The 20,941-nt window shown below is 43.7% G+C and overlaps 1 protein-coding gene across 1 annotated transcript in view; it reads right to left on the minus strand.

Moving 5' to 3' along the window:
- The window catches only part of BMS1 (BMS1 ribosome biogenesis factor), a 36,018-nt gene extending 15,284 nt beyond the window's left edge, over positions 1-20,734 (minus strand). The window contains exons 1-13 of the mRNA XM_087932187.1: positions 20,474-20,734; positions 19,046-19,236; positions 18,103-18,182; positions 16,034-16,222; positions 15,638-15,780; positions 14,982-15,103; positions 13,337-13,533; positions 7,381-7,520; positions 5,027-5,799; positions 4,341-4,442; positions 2,622-2,782; positions 2,109-2,190; positions 70-146 (exon numbers count right to left, since the gene is read on the minus strand). Coding sequence (XP_087788313.1) covers positions 70-146; positions 2,109-2,190; positions 2,622-2,782; positions 4,341-4,442; positions 5,027-5,799; positions 7,381-7,520; positions 13,337-13,533; positions 14,982-15,103; positions 15,638-15,780; positions 16,034-16,222; positions 18,103-18,182; positions 19,046-19,236; positions 20,474-20,649 — 2,433 coding nt within the window. The 5' untranslated portion in view covers positions 20,650-20,734. The remainder of the gene's footprint in view (positions 1-69; positions 147-2,108; positions 2,191-2,621; positions 2,783-4,340; positions 4,443-5,026; positions 5,800-7,380; positions 7,521-13,336; positions 13,534-14,981; positions 15,104-15,637; positions 15,781-16,033; positions 16,223-18,102; positions 18,183-19,045; positions 19,237-20,473) is intronic.
- Between the last annotated feature and the right edge of the window lie 207 nt (positions 20,735-20,941).

Here is a 20,941-nt window from a genome sequence, read left to right on the forward strand (position 1 = left end):
TCCGTTATTCTGTTATTCTATCACACGGCACCTATCAGTTAAATCAGACATAATCAGACAGTCTCAAACCTCGTCTCCTTGATCAGCTGATCGGCCTTTATATACTGCTCCTGTCTCAAGATCTTCAAAATCACCGTATATTTCTTCTGGAAAATAAATTTTTTTAAAAAAAACAGAAATCAGAACTAGCGTTCATCTTTCCGAGGTCCATACAGGTTAGTCCTCAATGCACGAGCAGTACTGAGCCCCAAATTTCTGCTGCTAAAGTAAGACGTTCGTTAAAGAGAGCTGTCATGCCCTCAGAGTCGGACTCTGAGGGAGAGGAGGAACAGCCGACAGGGAGTGGAAGTGTGGCTCCGGAGGTTGTGGAGGAGGCTGGGGAAAGGCAGAGGCCGGGTGGGCAGTCAGAGGAAGAACCAGGCCCACCCCCTCTGCATCCTAGGACACGCAGGGAGAAATGGAGAAGGAAGAAACTTAGCTTGCGAGAGAAGAGGCGGCCATGATCCCCCTCATTGGTTACAGCTGGGGAGAATAGTATATAAGAGAGATGGTTAAAACACAGCATTGCCAGAAGCAAAGCATGTTTTACTTTGGTGGGCGTCCTTCCAACAGACTGTGCCTTGTTATATCCTGGCAACTGGTAATTACTTATCCTGATCCGTTGTGGAAATTCCTTCATTGTAGTTTGTTTTGGTTTTTTATTTCACCCCTATCTGCTCATTAAGTTCAGACGGTATTGCTCTCTTTTGAAGACTATTTTTGAGTACGTTTTATCTCCAACTGAGTATTACTAAACAGTGGGGCCAACTTGGAGGCATTAAAAGGGACATTTATTTACATTTTAGATTTTGTTATGTTTGTGTTACACTCCAGGTCATCACAAGAGCCTTCCCCATTTTACCACCTTGCCACGGTCGTTAAGTGAATCGCTGCAGCGGTTAAGTGGGTCACAAGGTTGTTAAGCAGAATCCGCCCGTTGACTTTGCTAGTCAGGTGGTCATGAAAGAGGGTATCACATGACCCCTGGACACAGCGACCCGTCGTAAATGTGAGTCAGTTGGGGGTCTCAATTGTGACCACGTGACCACAGGGATGCCACGATGGTTGTAAGTGTGAAAAGAGGTTGTCAGTCATTTCTTTCAGTGCCACTTAACGGTCACTAAACAAACTGTTGTAACCTGGGGACTGCCTGTATTTTTGTTACAGATACTCTGGGATCAGGCACGGTTTATTCCAAATTATCCTCTCCTAATGATGCCCTCATCCATTCCTCCTCAGATGTTCACCCAATGCCCACCTTACAGACAGGAAGGGTGGCAGTCTTCGAGTTACGACCATAATTGAGCCTGGTCGTTAAGTCTTGGTAATTCTTACTTAGTAGAAACCAAGAAAAAATATGAAATGGTTATATGAATATCTCTGGAATAAATATAAGATTTACTGTAGACTGGGGGATATACCATGTGGATCCTGAATATTATCAGTTTTATAATAAACAAAGAAGGGTAAAAATGAACTAATGAAGGTAATAATGAATAATGTAAAATAGGTGGTAAGCTGAAAATGGAAATAATAGGGGATAAAGAATTGAAAATATAGGTGAGGATGAAATGTTTTTTGATATTGAAGTAATGAATTGAAATATGAAATGAGAACTTATTTAAAGATCAGTGGAATAGATAATGATTTGATATTAGATAAGAAAGTTGAAAATGCAATTATGACTGTGTATAAATGTTATAACCTGGAATCACGTTGCTCACGTGAAGAGATGTGTAAAAAATAAACTTTTTTTTAAAAAAGTCTTGGTAGTTCTTAAGTGGGTCGCCATGTGAAACAGACCTGATCTTACCACCTTTTAAATGCTGGTTTCCGGCAAACCATCATAAAGCGCAGTCACGTGACTGGCAGGCACTGGGCTGATATCAAAGCTGGATTGTTAAGTAGCTGTTGTGGGGGGGCGGGTGTCCATCATTACTTCCAACCGTTGCTAAGCAACCGGTCGTACATCGAGGACTAGCTTGTATGAAGAAACAATACTTTTTCCTCCCCTCCAGGTTGCTTCCAAGAAAATAAGTAGGGAGGGACACCCTCCGATTCTGATTTACCATCTTCCTTCAACAGTTTTTCTGCGTCTTTGTCCGCTTCCCACTTTCCGGTCACGAAACAATCTCGGATGCTGTCCTTCACCTGCAAAATAGCATAGAATAGAATGACAGAGTTGGAAGGGACCTTTTCTTTTTCTTTTTTGGAAAAAAAATATATTTACAATAAATCCATCTTTCATTTAAACAGTGTGTCGACTGGCATGCTGAGAACCGAGTGCGTGGACCGAGAGAACCTGTGCAACCATCAAGGTCCCTGTTGCAGGTGCTGGAGAGAGAGGTGGACTGTTCCCATATCAAAAGGCCGTCTCATGATTGGGTGGGGAGGTAGGGAAGCTACTGCTTAACTGAGCAACTCTTTGCGCGGAGAAAATCAGAGCTGGTTTTGATTCTTCAGTTCCAATAAAGTTTTACTTTTGGGAGTTCAAACCTCCCGAGAGTGCTTCCTTGTTTCGGGTTCGCTCGTCGGACAGTTGACACCCCGTTCATCAGCCAACAAATCTGAAGAAGCCATACCTCGTCCAGGTCCCAGTCTTGTGGGGCTTCCGTGGGAAATTTGGAGCAATCCAGAGCATCAATCTTTCGTTTCGATTCTTTGTCAGGACGGCTGACGCGAAACAGCCCGCCGAGTTCCGCATCTCTTTCTCCTTCCTCCTCCTCTTCCGCATCCTCAGCCACTGAGGAAGAATAAAGGCAGCATTTGAGCCACAATTAAACATTCTCGCGGCTACGTTAGAAGCCGTCCTCGCCTGAGAACCCTTCGTTTCATGACCATTTGACGTTGCGAAGGGACTGAAAACAATGACCTACAAACTAGTCCTATGAACATCACTCCACACCCCAGGTTAAGATCAAAAATGGCAACTGGCCTGTGTCTACGTTTTGGCTGTCCTGCTGTGGTAGGTAATTGTTGAGGCTTACCATTTTAAATCCAGTAAACCTCCCAAAAGACACTCCCCCCCTAAGGAAGTGGTGGTGCGCAAATACTGAAAATAATTCACTCTTGCAAGTCCCATTGCCAATCCCACCTTCATCCTCTTTCTACTGCCTGAGTTTCGACCTAGAATGCAGGTGCCTTTAAGACCCCTGCCAAGCTAAAACAGACTCAGAAGGCATCCCCGATTAGGAGCTGCAACTAAGAAGCCAAATGGAAAAGTTTTCACCTGGAGGGGAAATGTTGGCTTTTTTTTCCTCGCTTTCATCGTACTAATGATTGACTGATGACAATCTCACTAAACTTTGCGCCTGGACATTTGCCTAAGGTCCTTTCTTCCTTCCCCCTTTCTTTCCTTTCTTTTTTGACCTCCTTCCCACCATTCCTTCCTTGACTTAAAGTACCTCCCCCCCTTGACATTCCTCCCTTCGTTCCTGTTAGGAATATGAGTCACTTAACAGCTATTTGGGTTAGAAATATATAAACCAGGATAAACATTTTAATACTGTCTCTTTAAGAGCATGCTAAAAACTGCAATTGGGTGTGGTTACTCAAACGGTCATAAGATGGAGCCAGAAACCTGGGTTGTTTTAGTCTGAGTCTGAGTCTCAGAAGAGAGCGTGAGTGTATCTCTGTTTCCTTCTGTCGGAAAGTATTGCCGTTCCTCCATTTCTTCTAATTGAGTGACATTACTGGATTTAATGTAAGTCTGATACTGAACTGTTTTTAGACACTGGAATTTGATATTTGGATTATCCCTGGATGAAAACTGACCGATTTTACCTGTGAATGATTTTGGATTGCTTATTTGGGACTTTGCTTAAACCTTTCTGGAAGTAAAAACCTACATTTACTGTACAGTGTGTCTGTGTGCTCTGTGTGTATTATTCAAACACTCCTCTCAAATACATCTCCCTGTATGCGCTCATTCTCCTAACGGGGAATTACCTCAACAATTCCTTACTTTATTCCTTCCTCCTCCTTCCCTTCTTCCTTCTTTGACCACCTTCCTTGACCTCCCTTCCATCCTCCACCCTCCCTCCCCTTTCCTCCCTTCCTTCACCTCCTCCCCTCCCTTTCTTCCTTAACAGTACCTCCCTCCCTTCATTGACCTCCCTCCCTTCCTCCACCCTCCCTCTCTCCATCCCTTGACTTTCCTCCCTTCTTTCCTTGACCTTCCATTCTTCCTTCCATGACTGACCTCCCTTCTTCTTTTTCTTGCTTCTTTCTGTTCCTACCTTCCTTCTTCCCTCCCTCCCTCCCCTCCTTCTCTAATACAGGCAGGCCAATCTATATTTTACCTGTGCCATAAACGAGTTTGCGGAGATTCGGAGCAGCCTGTTGCTGTCTCAAAAAGGTTTCGGCTGCCTTTTGGGTGAGGTCTTCTTTCCATTTCAGAGCTCCTGAAAGAATAGGGGGGAAAAAAAGAGATTGTTTTTTTTATCTAAATCAGATTAAACAGTCAATGATTTGCACCATTTCTTTTAAAGCTGCTAACATAAATACATTGCCCAGATGTAACAACTTCATCAGTTAATGTTTATGTCTCCTTAATCAGAGCTGCAGAGCAAATAAGTGTAAAGGTCCCATTGCATTCACTGGGCTTAACACCAAAGCAACTGTGCACAGGATTTCGACCTCACTTCTCTTGCTAGAAAAGGCTACGGTAATAAGACATAAGACATAAGAATTTATTTGTCATTACACTCGCAAGCAGGTGCAACGAAATGAGGTGCTCTTCCACAAGTAAAACTGGACAACACCATTGAAAGAAAAATAAAATTAAACACAACAGACCATACAATAATCTCTATACAATTTAAAAATGTAAATACCCCATTACTCTCAGCCATTAAATTCCACAAAATCTTATGACCCTGCATTCAAACTCAAAACTGCACTTGGATAAAAACTGAGGAGATGCCTGGATAAATGCCTCCAAAAATCATTGCCATAAAAACATTTCAAGAGATTCAGAAGTACGTACCAATTGTTTCTGAAGAAAAATCAGACGCCTCTTTATAGTCTTCGTCCTCTTTCAAAAGATCTTCCACATCATCTTCATTCTTCATTGACCCAGAATCTTGTATCTTGATGTCAACACTTCGTAGTTGAGTCTCTTCCTGGTCCCACCCTTGGAGGTCCTCTTCCTCCTCCTCCTCTTCTTCCTCTTCCTCCTCCTCCTCCACGGGGCCGTCCTCTTCCCACAATGGAGGTCCACCTAAATCCGATATCGATGCTCCATCAGGAGTAACCTTTTCAATCAAGGTGATACAGGCTGCTTTCTTGACCAGCTTTCTTCTGTTCCTCATCTTGTGGTCCATTTCGTCCGATAGAGGCTTATTCAACCGAGCTGGGTTTCCGGCGGTATATTTGGAAAGGGTTGCCTCCTCTTCGCTTCCGTCTGTCTCTTCAGGGTCATCTTCTTCCTCCTCCTCCTCCTCCTCCCCTGAATTCTCCTCAAGGTCATCGTCACTGTCAGCGAAGGCTGGCCGCTCTGCGAGGAGCAGAGGCTCCGTTTGGTTTTTGCTGCGCTCGGAAGACCCGGAGACCAGATTCTGGCGTAGAAAATGGTCGTCTTCGCCTTCCTCGTCATTGTCACTCGAGTCTCCCACGCCCTCCTCCACAGACATTCCCTCTTCCTCCTCTTCCTCTTCCTCATCATCATCACTTTGGTCTTCATTTTCAAACACTGCCTTCCGGCGCGTCCTCCCAGTCCGTGGGTCTGCTTCCATTTCTTCTTTCGGCATGGGAAAAATGCTGATGGAACATAAACGTTGAGAACCTGTTAGGCGACCTGAGCCTCTCAGGAACAAAGTCAGCATAAAAGCCCTTGTAAGGCAGTCCTCGCCTGACAACAGTTCGTTTAGCGACCATTCAAAGTCATAACTTTGCACTGTCAGAAAAGTGACTTGGGACCGTTTTCCTCCACTTACAACCCTACAGTCACGTGACCAAAATTTGGGCGCTGGGCAATGGGTTCATCTTTATCTCCCAGGGGTCATTTGATCCCCTTTTTTTGACCTCCTGACAGGCAAAACCAATGGGGGAAGCCAGATTCACTTCACAAACGTGTTACTGATTTAACAACTGCAGTGATTCACTAGCAACCGTGGTGAGAAAGAGCGTAAAACGGGGAGGGGGGGCGCAGCCCTCACTTCACAAACGTCTCACTTAGCTACACAAATGTCGGCCTCAATTGTGGTCGTAAGGCGAGGCCCACCTGCATTTTAATTCACCCTAGATAAATCCCACAGTCAGTGTTGCTATTGTGCTTCCTGCATTGAGAGTTACAGGTGCAGTTTAGGGCAAATAATGGTGTTTTCAAAAGCTCCGAAATAAATTTACCCCCTCTCTCCCCTACAACATAAAAGCCATCTTTAGATGTGTATCCCAAAAGTGCTTTTTCAAGAGGCACCTGGACTTTTTTTTGTCTTTGAAGATGTGTTCTGACCCAGGCTTCACCAAATCACAAAGCGGATTCCTCATCCTGACAAAACCCCTTTTTATTAAGCCAATGTGAAGTCCTGTCATTCACATCCAGCAAAGTCCCGGCAAACAAGGGTGAATTGCAACCACAGACCTTTATCGGGCTGGGAGAATTGCCAGGCCGATAGCTTCCAAACACCACACTGTAGCAGCAATTACTTGGCAAGAAGTCAGGAACAGATCTTCATCCTAATTAAATGAACTAATTGTCTCCTGCAAACCCCACTCCCCTTTCACTCCTCTTTATCCCCTATGGGAGTGGCCATTCACTGTCCACCTCTGCCCTTACTCCTGAATTGATTCTTGTGTGATCCTAGTGTTCCCTTCTCCTGGCAGCTCTGTGCATGCGCACACTGGGAACAGGCTCCAGCTGTTCTTCTTCCCCACTAGCTGGTAACTGTCAGACAGCCCTGGCCCCATCTCTGCCTCCGATGCAGAGCCCTCGTCCAAGCCTTCCCCAGACTCCAAGACTGGCCCACGTTCCTCCCCAACCTCCTCACTATCCAAGTCTGCCCCCAATTCTGCTGGTGGGCCACAATAAGATGTTCAATCAGAGTTTTAAAAGCTTCTTGTATGTTGGGGGCAATCGGCTAACTCTTTAAACCACTTAGAGGGGGCTGTGAAGCACTGTGAAGCAGTATATTAGTCTAAATGCTACCGTTACAATCAACAGCTTTTCAATTTTCAATTCAGGCTAGAGTTAGAGGGGGCCTGGAAGTCTAGTCCAGCCCCCTGCTCAAACAGGAGACGCTATCCCATTTGAGACAAGTGGCTGTCCGGTCCCTTCTTAAAAGCCTCCAGCGATGACGCACCCATGACATCTGAAGGATTGTGTGTGAACCTACCGCTTACCTCTCGTTTTCAACATCCGCTGTCTCTAAAGGCTTGGAGTCCATGAAGAGAGAGACTTTGCTGGAAGCCATCTTGGCATCGATGGTGGATTGTGCCGAGATGAGACTCTGGACGAGCTCGTGGTTCGGTCTTTCTTCCTCCTGATGAATCAAGAGCATTTCAGTCACTCTTATGTAAGGTCTGTTTCATGAAGATATTCATCACAGTACTGTTTTAGCAGCCTGCCAATAATCACTGAATACTTCAAGGCGTGCAAGAGGCTGCTCAGGAGGACAAAAGTTAATTGATATTCACGCTTTATTTAGTCTTCTGTCCCAAAGGCCAACCAGACTTTTTAAGAAAAAAATAAAGCTTCTTTTCCAACAATTGACAAAGTCCTGTATTAGCCAAAAGCTACAGAGGCCAATCCAAATTTGAGAATCTCTGCTATCAGCTCAAAAATAGGGGATTAGTTAAAGCCATTTTTTTTTCAACACAAAATGAGGACAGCCATCAAATAATTGAGGCCCGGTGGCACAGTGCCTAAACTGCAGTATTAGCAATAGCCCTTAGACTTATATAGCGCTTCACAGTGATTTTACAGCCCTCTCTAAGCTGTTTACAGAGTCAGCCTCTTGCCCCCAACAATCTGGATCCTCATTTGACCCACCTCGGAAGGATGGAAGGCTGAGTCGACCTTGAGCCGGTCAGGATCGAACTCCTGGCAGTGGGCAAAGACTGCCTGCAATACTGCATTCTAATCACCACGCCACCACGACAAAATTTGCAGGCCAACTCTGACCACAGGCTGGAGTTTGATCCTGACAAGGCTCAGGGTTGACTTTGCCTTCCATCCTTCTGAGGTCGGTAAAACGAGGACCCAGGCTGTTGGGGTCGATATGCAAATAATGCTTTACGTTGTAAGCCACTCAAGTGAGGGCTGTAAAGCACTATGGGGCAGCATATAAGCCTAAATACCATTGCTAATTGCTGTCAGGTGCAAACAACCAGAGAGTCAACCCTCTGACTAACGGACCCAATAAAAGCAGGAACTTTTCAGGAACTGTAAAACCCCCAAAAGCAAAACTTTATTGAGTACCTCATTTCGGCACTGAGGAAAAACAAAACCGACTCTAATTTTTTTCTCGCGCATTCCTGCGTAATTAAAAAATGAGTTTCATCCCCTCCTCCCATGGAACAAGATTCCCACTGTCCAATTGGGAATCATCCTTTTGTTGCGACAACAGTCTATGTCCTGGCCAATACTTGCAGACGTGTCCTTGGCTCTCACGGTCGAAGACTGTAGCCTCCTTATTCCAGCTCACCCTCCCCTCCAACATTCTTTGGCAAGTTGAAAAGCAGTAATAGTCACAGGAAGCTTAAGCGTTTTTCAATCTTGATACAGAGAGCAGAGTTCAAGCTAACTCCTTTATTACCTTCTGCCTGTAATACAGGAATCTTCCCAGCCTTGTCTTGGGAACAAGGCTTACGTAAGGCTTTAAGGAATTTTGGGGGGGTGGTCTGTTCTCACCCTCCTGAGGTTAAGCATCGACTCCAGGCTAACACCGGGCTTCATTCCTCCTCCCGGCCAGTGTGGTAATATATCCATCATATTCTGCAAGTTCTTGTACAGCTTTGTAAGATCTGGGGGTATCACAAACGCTCCTCATGAGGGCAGTAGTGTCTTTATGATGAGAGTTTGATCCTGTTATCTGCAAAGCTCAGAGGCCAGGAATTTGTGTGGGAGTTCACAGTACCTATCCGAGCCATTCCCATGAGATCTTTGGTGCCCTGCTTTCTCACGGGAACTTTATCACCTTCGCTAAGGCCTAGCTAGATAATGTTGCTGAGCTAATGTTGAAGTCATTGTTTTGATTTTGTATTTGTATTTTCTTAATAAATACTGCTACTCGAGGGCTCTCGGGGCTGGCAGTTGCTCAGACGTCTTCCCTGCGTCTCCCGTCATTTTTTCAATTGCCAGTCCATCACAAGTGGTGACCCCGACGTGATAGTTTGGAAGGCTATACGTTTTGGCGTGATAGCTTGAAAGCTATACGTTTCCCGCATCCCATACTCATCGTCGCGGACGTCGACTGGGCCCTCATCTTCTTCGCTGGACGGAGATAGATTCTTTTCGTAAGTATGGGGGGAGATTTCTCGAAGGCTCAGACAGGGCACATTAGGGAAATGAGAGAAATCACAGGGAATAGTTTTAAGTTTGGAGTTCATAGTAGAGGACATGAAGTAGGAAAGAAAGAAATTGAGGACTTATTACAGTATGTTTGGAAACATATTCCGTGTTATCCAGAGGGAGGTAGTATTAAAGTAGGCGCTGGAGAAAGATAGGGAAATTTTTGCACGAGGAGCCTCGTGCCCCTTCTTCAATTTTGTTAACCTGGAGGGTGGTTATGGATGCATTAGCTACGCATGAACAACCGCTCCTATCACCCCCCGAAGAAGGTTTGCCGCCTTACAATGCGGTACGTATATTGCCACCGACAGCACCTCCAGATAAATCCAGAGGGCTGTCAGGCACTGAAAATACTTTGTCAGAAGAGAAGAGTTTGCCTTTAAGAGTTCAAGTAGATGCAGTTACTGCAGCTATTCAAGAAGCAACAAATAGAGGGAATTATCAGGAGATGATTTGGTAGATTTTGGAGTGGAGATTCAACTTAATCCAGTAGAAATTGGTGTGGACGTTGCTTTAAATCAACAGAGAGATGGAATGCTTGAGGAGGGGTTCGTTCTTCTCCCACAGTTAAATTTACAAGCCGTGGGGGCTCTCCCTGACGGCGAAGGTGGTGAGAAGACCTTTACTAACATCAAACAAGGAAACAATGAACCCTATGAAAATTTCATTAGCAGATTGAAATTGGCTATTGAAAGGCAAATTGACAATCAATTTGCCGGAATGAATTGCTTTTGAAGTTAGCAGTAGATCAGGCTAACATGAGATTGCCAAAAGGTGGGGAGTCAGACTTTTAACATGGAGACTTTAGTTCTGGCTCTCCAGGCAGGAAATGCTAATAAAGAAACTTTTTAATTGTGGGAAGCCTGGACATTTTAAAGCGCAATGTCGGGCTCCTGGGAAGATCAAAGTCAGCAAAATGAGAGATCAATGGGACAGGGTGTGACCTAAATCAGTAAATCAGTATATCAGATGCTCCTACAGTTTTTACTGATGGAGAAATTTTTTTTTTTGGTGCTTGTGTTTGGAAAGATAAATCTGGAATTTGGCATACAAAAGTGACATCAGAGCAGAAGTCTGCCCAACAGGCAGAACTTGCTGCTGTAGTTTTGGCTTTTCAAAATTTTCAAAATCAGGATTTTAATCTAATAGTGGATTCTTTGTATGTATATAATTTGTTACCCTTTGTAGCAGGTTCTTATTTGTCTCCTGGAATATCACCTAATATTCTACGTTTGCTTTTGTTGTTGCAAGAATGTTTGGAGCAGCGTATGAATGTGTGTTTTATTGCCCATATCCGTAGTCATAGTAATTTACCTGGAATTTTATCACAAGGCAATGCCAAAGCTGACAGTGCTGTAACTTCAGTTCTCACTGTCCAGCCTTGGGACAGCCATAGTTATTTTCATCAAAATGCTAAAGCGTTGGCACATCAATTCAAGCTTACTGCTGCAGAAGCTGCTGCCATAATTCAACAATGTCCAACTTGTTCAAAGCAAGGCACAGCTATTCCTATGGGAGTCAACCCCAGGGGTTGAAACCTTCAATGATTTGGCAAATGGATGTTACTCAGTATCCATCATTTGCACCTTGGAAAATATATACATGTGACTGTGGATACTTATTCAGGATTTCTAATGGCTACTCCTCAAAGAGGTGAAGCGGTTAAACATGTCATCAATCATTGCATTAAGACATTTTCAGTGCTGGTACGCCTCAAACTTTAAAAACAGACAATGGTGCGGCTTATCGGAGCACAGTCTTTGATCAGTTTTGCAAACAGTGGTCCGTGGAACATAAATTTGGAATTCCATACAATTCCACAGGACAAGCTATTGTGGAGCGTTATAATGGCACGCTCAAGAACATGTTAGCTAAATTAAATAAAAAGGAGGGAAGCTCCTGGGGCTTCCGGCAATTCAAGATCATTTAAATCTTGCTTTGTATACTTTAAATTTTTAAATTTGTCTGGTAACCCCCTGCGGCGCGGCCAGCAGGCATTTTTCTTCCCCTTCTACAGATGCAGTGAGGCCTCGAGTGTTGGTGCGATTCCTTCCGGATCCGGCATGGGTTCCGCTGAGCTGATTACGTGGGGGCGTGGTTATGCAGCAGTAGAACATCTTGGTCAAATTCGTTGGGTTCCTGGTCGATGTATCCGGCCTGATCATTCACAAGCGCCTTCGCAGGTGCCAGTGAGGATGTTCCTGATTCTCAGGATGGCGTTCCTGTGGTTCCTGATTCCGTTCCTGAGGTTCCTGATTCTCAGGATGGCGTTTCCGTGGTTCCTGATTCTCTTGATGCCGGCAGTCCAGGCGTGGGCGCTGTGAAAGCTGGGAAAAGATGACTGCTTATCCGAGGTTATCAACTTGTATGCAGCAGGTTCCTTTGGGGAATCGGACTAAATTAATCTGCAAACAGCGGCATCTTTTGATTTTTCCAGCATATTGGTCCTGGCATAAGGGTCAAGACATTCTTTACTCGGGACCTGATAAGGATATTATATCTTCAGCCTGTGCTACAACTCTGATTCTGTTTAAAGTTTCTGTTTCAGACTATGGACAATATTGGTGTCAATTGGAGTTGCCTAAGTTACTTTACACAACTTCTTTTCCATTCGTCTTATGCCTCCACCGGACTCTAATGCGGAGGCGGAGAGCTGCCATTATCTCAGAAACTAGAGACCTTGGTGATAATTTATGGAAGGAAAATTCCTACATCAAGGACGTTCGGATTGCAGCAAAGAGTTTAAATGTAACTAATTGTTAGCTTTGTATGCATGTACCCACCTTTTGGAATAGCTATGAACTATAGAGATATTCATATTTTAAATAATTTTACTGTTGCTATGTTTTATATACTGTTGAGAATATTAAGATGTTAAATGAAGAAGTGTCTGAAATTCGCCAAGTTACTTTATGCTTTAGATATAATGTTAGGAGTTTGTGCTTTAATTCATTTACATTGTTGTGTTTTTTATACATAATTATGAGCCTAACATTACAAGAACTGTTCATGATATGGAAGACCGCATAGCTGAACACGAAGCAGGGAAAGATGGCTTCAATAAGTCACTTTGGGCTTTGCTATGGGATTGGCTTCCTGACAGCTCATGGTTACGTTTATTGCTTCAATTAGTTGTAATAATTGTTATTACACTTATTATGTTATGTTGCTGTATTCAATGTATTCCTAATCTATTTCAAATGTGTGCCTCAGCCTTAAGTGTACGAAACCAAGTTTGCGAGGGAACTGTGTATTTTGCCACTGAAACACCCCCTATCTTTGAATAAATAAAAAGGAGGGAATGTGGTAATATATCCATCATATTCTGCAAGTTCTTGTACAGCTTTGTAAGATCTGGGGTATCACAAACGCTCCTCATGAGGGCAGTAGTGTCTTTATGATGAGAGTTTGATCCTGTTATCTGCAAAGCTCAGAGGCCAGGAATTTGTGTGGGAGTTCACAGTACCTATCCGAGCCATTCCCATGAGATCTTTGGTGCCCTGCTTTCTCACGGGAACTTTATCACCTTCGCTAAGGCCTAGCTAGATAATGTTGCTGAGCTAATGTTGAAGTCATTGTTTTGATTTTGTATTTGTATTTTCTTAATAAATACTGCTACTCGAGGGCTCTCGGGGCTGGCAGTTGCTCAGACGTCTTCCCTGCGTCTCCCGTCATTTTTTCAATTGCCAGTCCATCACAGCCAGGCCAGGGTGCTACCCAACAAATGCTTTAACAATGAACAGCAATTCATAAACAGAAAATGAAGCGCCGAGCCTTAAGTCCTACCTCTCTGCCCCGGTGGGAGTGGCTTCCCCCGAGGTCAATATACACGGCGTCTTTGTCGTATACCAAGCCCCCCACCCCCGAGAGCGGGGCGTAGATCAGTTTCTCCTTCTCGTTCAAGCCTCGTTTCTTTTGATGCTCAGGAAGGGCGCAAGGATCTGGCAGGAAGCTGACGTCGCTGACAGTGAAATCCCCGACACCTGACGAGGGGAAAAGATCACACCGGCGTCAAAGTGACAAGGATCGCAATGATGTCAACAAAATCTTAAATGGATTCGCAGAGGAAAGATCACGCGTTAGATTTATCACTGAAGCGAAGAAAGCTGTTGGACCTTCACTGCTGATCAAAAGGAGTTTAATTCTAACCCTTGGCTTCCTGCTCCCAACATTTCTTTATCCTGCCTCACAATATAAATAATCTGTTGAGATTTATAACACACACACACACACACACACACACAAACTTATAAAACTTACCGTGTTTATCCAAAATTAAGACCCAACTGTAAAATAAACCCTAGCATGATTTTTTTCAGGATGCTTGTAATATAAGCCCTACCCTAAAAATAAGCTCCAGTTAAGATTGTCAGCCAGACAAATTCATTTAGTGTCATATTTCGCTGAAAATAAGACCAAACCAGAAAATAAGCTCTAATGCATCTTTTGGCACAAAATTTAATATAAGACCTGGTCTTATTTTCAGGGAAACACGGATATTACTGTAATTTGCTTTGCATTTTCATACATAAATGAGATGGAGATCTAAAAATTGCAAAACAAAGTTATTGATTTGTTTAAATGATCTGCCTGGCCACCCTTCTCATAACAGTGACACTGTTTCAATGGTAAAAAAATTCTACAACTTTAAAACTAAACTGTCAGACTCCCTAACTTCAAGGAAATAAAACAGGTATCAGGTTAGAAAGGAATATAAACATTTCTTTAATTAAATATTTAGTACAACTGCCTGCCTGATGCTGGTTTTAGGCAAGGTGCTTGCTGATGACCCCACAGTTAAGACCTTAATAGTTGACATCTAAGACTTCACTCACATCCAAAACGATACAGAAGGACTTTGGACCTCAACTGAGCATCGGCCGGCTCTATCTATTCAAGCAGCCCAAATTTATTCAGCCTTCCACGAAAAGCTCAAATGCTTTAAGAAATCCACACATTAATATTCATGCTAGTGTCTTCCAACCTCAGCAACTTTAAAGTGTGTGGACTTGCTGAGTGGGGAATTCTAGGAGCTGAAGTTCACATATTTTAAAGCTGCTGAGGATGAAAGACACTGGCTTATGCCACTCTTAAAAGCAATGACCTCTCTCTCGACCTCTCTCTCTTTTTTGCAGGCTTGTATGAAAGGCTGGAAATAGTGGGGCTGTTTTAATGAACTGCGGAGAGATGTTCTGTTGACATGTTTGGCTCAAAGCCCTTCCTTCAAATCACGGTCAACCTTTCCTATTTCCCACCTTAAATAGGAACAGAAGCCCCTTTTTCAAAGCTAAGATTGTTTTATGACTCTTCGCGTTCTTCCCAGGCAGTGAGGAAGAAGGTCTTGACGTCTCTTTAGAAGTACTTCACTGATGCTTGACGACAAAATATAGTAGCAAAGAGGGAAAAAAAACACCTTCCAGTTCTATCTCACCTGCCATGTGTATTTGGCTTTTGTTTTTCAAGTGGGCTCCTCTTAGATAACCATAAAGGGAAACCTTCCGGTCGCACTTTGGATTAACTCTGATTGCCTCTGGGTTTGTCAAATCTTCCATCCTGCAGATTATAAGAATATCGGGGTGAAAATGTTTAGAAGGAGATGGAAAACATTCTGTGTACTCTAAACTAGCACAATAGTTGTTGTGTTGGGGGAAAGGGTGGCATATAAGTAAATAACAACAATATATGCCATTCCTGATGGTTAGCCTCCCTTTAACTACCTGAAACTTTGAATACTTTGCTGTATCTTTAAAGTGAACTTTTCTTCAGGCTCATCTACATTTTCCCAAATCCTTTCAAGTTGTTAAGACTCTGGAAACGGCTTAGGGAGGGTTGGAAAGCACTATAAAGTGGTATATAAGTCTAAGGGCTATTGTTTGGGAAGGAAGGAAGGAAGGAAGGAAGGAAGGAAGGAAGGAAGGAAGGAAGGAAGGAAGGAAGGACAAGGAAGGAAGGATGGTCAAGGAAGGAAGGATGGTCAAGGAAGGAAGGGAGGGAGGGAGGGAGGAAGGAAGGGAAAGAGGGAGGTGGTTCAAGGGAAGGAGGGAGGGAAGTGAGTGCACAAAGGTCAAGCGGAATAAAAGAAATTACCTGTCCACCAAGACGTAGGGATGAGTTGTCTGCCAAGTCAGGGGGCGGAATTTCATTACGGAGATAAACCTCCCTAGATTGTGGATTTCCTGTTTTTGATAGTCTCCATGCACCATGCCGGAAAGGTAGAACAATTTGGCACCCTAAGTTTAAAAATTAAATAAATTCATAGAATGCAATGCAATCAATTCACTGCTTTTAACTGTTTTTTTTAATCCAACCGTATTTCTTTCCTTGAATGTAAAATCAGTTCGATTCAATCAAATCAAACCAAGATGAAAACTAGTTCAAACAGGACACGTCAATCTGTGATTTTAAATAGAATTACCTTTAGATTTTTCCTGCATTTTTGACACATTTTCCCAGCCACTGAAGGCAAGTTGACGCATGCCATACCTGATAAACCTCGGTCCAGAACCGATGCTTTAATCTCTTTTTGGTCTTCTTGAGCTGCTTGTTATTTTTGAAGCTGTCCAGGTGTGTAAGAACTCCCATGATCTTGGGGAAGCCATGGACCTGACAAATGTTCAGAAATTCAAAGGTTTCCATTTCAAATCCAAAACTGGCATCGATCAGCATCAAAGCCTGAGAGGGAAATTGAAAATAAATAAATACACCTGGGGGGGTAGGAACCAATTTACTACACTTTTTTAAAAAAATCTCACTAAAACATGCCAACTCTAAGTAAATACTGATAGAGGTCAACTTTCAAGAGCTTATTTATTGAATGCATTGGTATAACTTATATTAATTCTCTTTTTTTTCCCCCATCTTTGATTTCTTTTGCTTACAATACACCGTTTTTTGGTGCTTTGCATAACAATGCTTACTTCAAATTAGCTTCTCTTTTTTTCTCTCCCATCTTTAATTTCTTTTGCTTCCTTTATGTTTTTCAGTGTGTTGCATAACGTTGCTTACACCAAAAAGGATCGGCACCATAGATGGGGCAGGGATACAATCTGTTCTCACTGTGTCTCTTTTCTCCAAAAGAAAAAGTTACTTAGGTTTGGGGCAGGTGTCAGCAACCTGCAGCTCTGGAGCTGCATGCAGCTCTTTGGGCCCTCTGCTGTGGCTCCCTATTGGGTGATCTCACCACTGGCTGGCCCCGCCCCTTGCCCTCCCCTCCCAGTTACTCCTCGCCTGGCCTGAGAAGGTAAAACACAAAAAATAGAAATGAGAAGGAGGGAGGGAGGGAGACCCACAGAAAACACGTTGAGTGGGTGGGAGTGACGTTGAGTTGGCCATGCCCACCCAGGTTTTGTGGCTCCCAGTGTTTTCTTTTCTGTGGGAAATGGGTCCAAATGGCTCTTTTGAGTGTTTAAGATTGCTGACCCCTAGTTTAAGGTTTCCAACCATGGTAATGTTATGACTCATGGACTCCAACTCCCAAAATTCTTTAGCTGGCTGAGGGATTCTGGGAGCTAAAGTCCACAAGTCTTCAAAGTTCCCAAGGTTGGAGACTCCTGACCTTAAGTAATGCTCTGGCCATACTCCACCAGACATTCCTAGTTATTAAAACAAACAGCTGTGTTCTGGCTTTCAACATCTATCTCATTATTAATGAAAATAGGTTATCAAATAAATTGGTATTTATCATGGCAAGTAAACAGTTCCAACTACTAGAAGAACGTGGAAAGAAACAAGAACATACAATTTGGGTCTACAGTTATGGACTAAAAAACAACAACAACAGATATTGAATTGAAAGGCGTCTTCTTCCTGGGCCAAAATGTTAGGATGCAAACCAATTCTTAATGTATTTTACAACAAGGCAGCTATAGTAGAACCTCTGGTCACAACCGTAATTTGTTCTGTAACTTCGGTTGCAACCCGATTTGGTTGTGACTGAAAGCGAGACTGAATGAGCATGCGCTTACCCCCCAAAAAAATGGCAGGGAAGGGGAAACCGGCCGCGGCCATGTTTAATCGCCACCTGATTTTTGAACAGTGACTGGATTAAAAAATGTTCTGGATTTTGGGGTCGGAACCCGATTTGGTAGTGGTCAGAAGCGTTCGTGACCAGAGGTCCTACTGTACAACTTTTAGGCTTCAGAAATAGGTCTAAAATCATTTGCAGGTAGTCCTTGACTTACGATGGAGCCCCAAATTTCTGTTTTGTTATTGAGTGAGTTTTGCCCGAGAGATGAATTAGTACCCGGTTGTTAAATGAATCTAGCTTCCCCATTGACTTTACTCGCAAAAGGGAATCACATGACCCCGGGACACTGCAACCGTCATAAATATGAGTCAATTGCCAAACATCTGAATTTTGATCACGTGACCACAGGGATGCTGCAAATGGTCATAAGGGTGAACAATTACCATGAGCCCCTTTTTTCAGTGCTGGTCACTAAACGAAGTGTTTTAAGAGTCGAGGTCTACCTGTCCTAACGTTAAGCTTCTTCAATCAAATTTTTATCTGGGGGAAACCTATCTCTGTCTCATGATACAGCAATACAACTTACCAGATCGGCAACTTTGGCAAGATCAATCATCGCATTAATATCGCACCCACATTCAATTATGGTTAGCCGGCGTTTTTTACCTGGCCGCCAAAGGCAAGAAACAGAGGAAGGAATATTACAACTTTGTTTAAAAACACAAAGATGGTGACCACAGGTTGCTGTTGTGGCCCTCCAGCGGCCAGTGGAGCTGGTGGCAGACTCGGACAGTGAGGAGGTTGGGGAGGAACATGGGCCAGTCCTGGAGTCTGGGGAAGGCTCAGACGAGGGCTCTGCGTCGGAAGCAGAGATGGGTCCAGGGCCCTCCGACAGTTATCAGCTGCCTTTGGAGTCGGAGATTAGTGAGGCAGAACAATAGCTGGAGCCTCTTCCCAATGTGCACATGCACAGAGCTGCCGGACGAAGGGAACAACTAAGGAACAAGGGTCGACTTGCAAGTAAAGGCACAGGTGGGCAGTGAATGGCCCCTCCCATTGGGAATAAAGAGGAGCAAAAGAGGAGCGGGGTTTTGCAGGAGACAATTAGTTCATTAGGGTGAAGAACTGTTCCTAACTCCTTGCCAAGTATTGTCTGCTAGTGTGGCGTTTGGAAGATATTAGCCTGGCAACTCTCCAAGCCTGATAAAGGTCTGTAGTTGTCAAATCTCTCGAAAGACTGTTGGCCGGGACTTTGCTGGAGAGGAATTCACTGTAGACTAAATAAAAGGGGTTTAATGGGACGAGGAGTTGGCTTCGTGCAGTTGGGGAAGCCTAGGCGTCAGAACAGACGCTCTCGATCGTCCCTCTATAGAAAGCGGTGTGGACAGGAAGGAAGATGTTTCGGGGTCAGATTTTCACCCGGAAACGAATTGCAAGGCTCTGCTCAGCACTGATCTTTCTTTCAGAGTAGAAAGAAAACTGCGAGCTGTGATGGATGCAAACTACAGAGGTGGGTTTTGGTTTCTTACCTGACACGATGGTGACAGGGCCCTGAATTTCGACCAATTTCTGCCTTGTGAAGTTCTTAATGAGGCATCTTATCAAGGTGCTTTTGCCAACCTTGGGAGGGCCAACCACCACCACCACTACTGGAGGGGGTTCCAAGGGAGTGCGATCCACCACTGGAATATGGTGCTTTTTGGTTTTCAGATCCTGGGTCCTATTTCAAGGATAAGAGTTGCAGTTGAGTTCAAAGCAAAATCATGTGATCATGTCGACTACGTTCAGGTGTAAACACAGGTAGTCCTCGACTTACAGCTGCAACAGAGCCCAACATTTCCATTGCTGAGAGAGACAGCTGCTAAGGTGAACTTTTGCCTCGTTGTAAGACCTTCCTTGCCACAGTTGTTAAGTGAGTCACATGGTTGTTAAGTGAATCTGGCTCCCTCAGTAACTCGGCTTGTGAGAAGGTCGCAAAAGGGGATTGCGTTGACTGCGGGGACAGTGTGACCATCATAAATATGAGTCATTTGCCAAGTGGCCGAATTTTGATCACCTGACCACGGGGGAGGCTGCAATGGTCGTAACCGTGCAAAACAGTCACAAGTCACTTTTTTCAGTGCCGTTGTAATTTCAAACAATCACTAAACAAACAGTTGCAAATCGAGGACTACCTGTAGTAGGCCCTGGTTTATTAGTAGCACCAAGAGAGGTTTCCAAACATTTTCATATGCAATCCCTGCCATCCAGTCCATGCAAAGGATATACTACGTACTCTTAACTGGAAAGTCAAGTGTTAAAAATAATGGCTGATTCATTTTACAGTGTTTTAATAAAGGCCGTTAAGATTCTATTAAAACAGGGAGCTTCTGGGGGAGGGGAGGGACTTAGGCTCTCATTCTCACACTGCAAAGTTTCAGAAACAGGCTGCCCTTCATTTGAAGCTTATTCCAGAGAATGCAGGAATGCAGAAACAAATAGAAAAAAAAATAACAAAACTGGATATTTGTTTAGCTCAGTGATTACGTAGCTTTTTCTTAAATCCCATCTATCAGCCAGGCAGAAGAGAAATTTATTTCATCTAGTAAGAAGTTTGGGGAGTCTGGTCACATTCCCCCAAATTACATGATGCATCCTTGGGGTCCTGCACACGGCTACGGGGATCGGTGAGATACGTCTCAAACTTAGTCAGAGAGCCTCTACAGAAAGCCTTCATCTGCTCAATTTAATTTCTCTCATTGTGCTGTAAACTATAAGCTTGCCCATGCTTTGTCCTAGACTGAGGATCTTTATTTATATTCATTTGTATCCTCCTGCCTTTTTTTTTTTTTTTTTTACAAACAATCCAAACAGATCTTATTTGCTATAGTACAATTTGTCTTCCCACCCCATAGAAGACTGCCTGGAGCCAATAATGGCGGTAGGATTAGCAGAGTGAATCTAGTCATAAATGAGACCTGTGGAAGGATCTGGCCATGCGGACTGCAGACTGGACCGCGAAGGCCTTGGGGTTTCTCTTCCTTGCATCCTCTTCATCTTCGATTCCTAAATCTTTCAAATGGCGCTTCTTTTTCTTGCCAGCCTTGGGACCGCTGTGCTTCTTGCGATGTTGTTTCTGGTTGGCCTCCTCCATCTTTCCCCCTTGGGTCCAGCAACCATGTGAAGCCAAAGAGTTTGCTTTTCACCGAAGTACTGATGTAAAGTTAGGAAAAGAAAGTATTATATATGTTATACAAGTCTCATGTAAGCAGGAGGCGTGTCGTTTATACGTAACAGCTCACAGAACTCCAGATCTCTTGTGTCTTTGTAGAAAAGATCTTTCTGTAAATTTTATGAATCAGCAGATGGCCCTACACCAACTTCAAGATCAAAGCAGCAGAGTTTTATTCAGAGGCTTTCCAAACTCACTTCCCCAGTCATGCAAT

This window comes from Pseudonaja textilis, chromosome 4 (genome assembly GCF_049901715.1).
Source record: "Pseudonaja textilis isolate UNSWEBS1 chromosome 4, rPseTex1.2, whole genome shotgun sequence".
NCBI classification, from domain to species: Eukaryota; Metazoa; Chordata; class Lepidosauria; order Squamata; family Elapidae; genus Pseudonaja; species Pseudonaja textilis.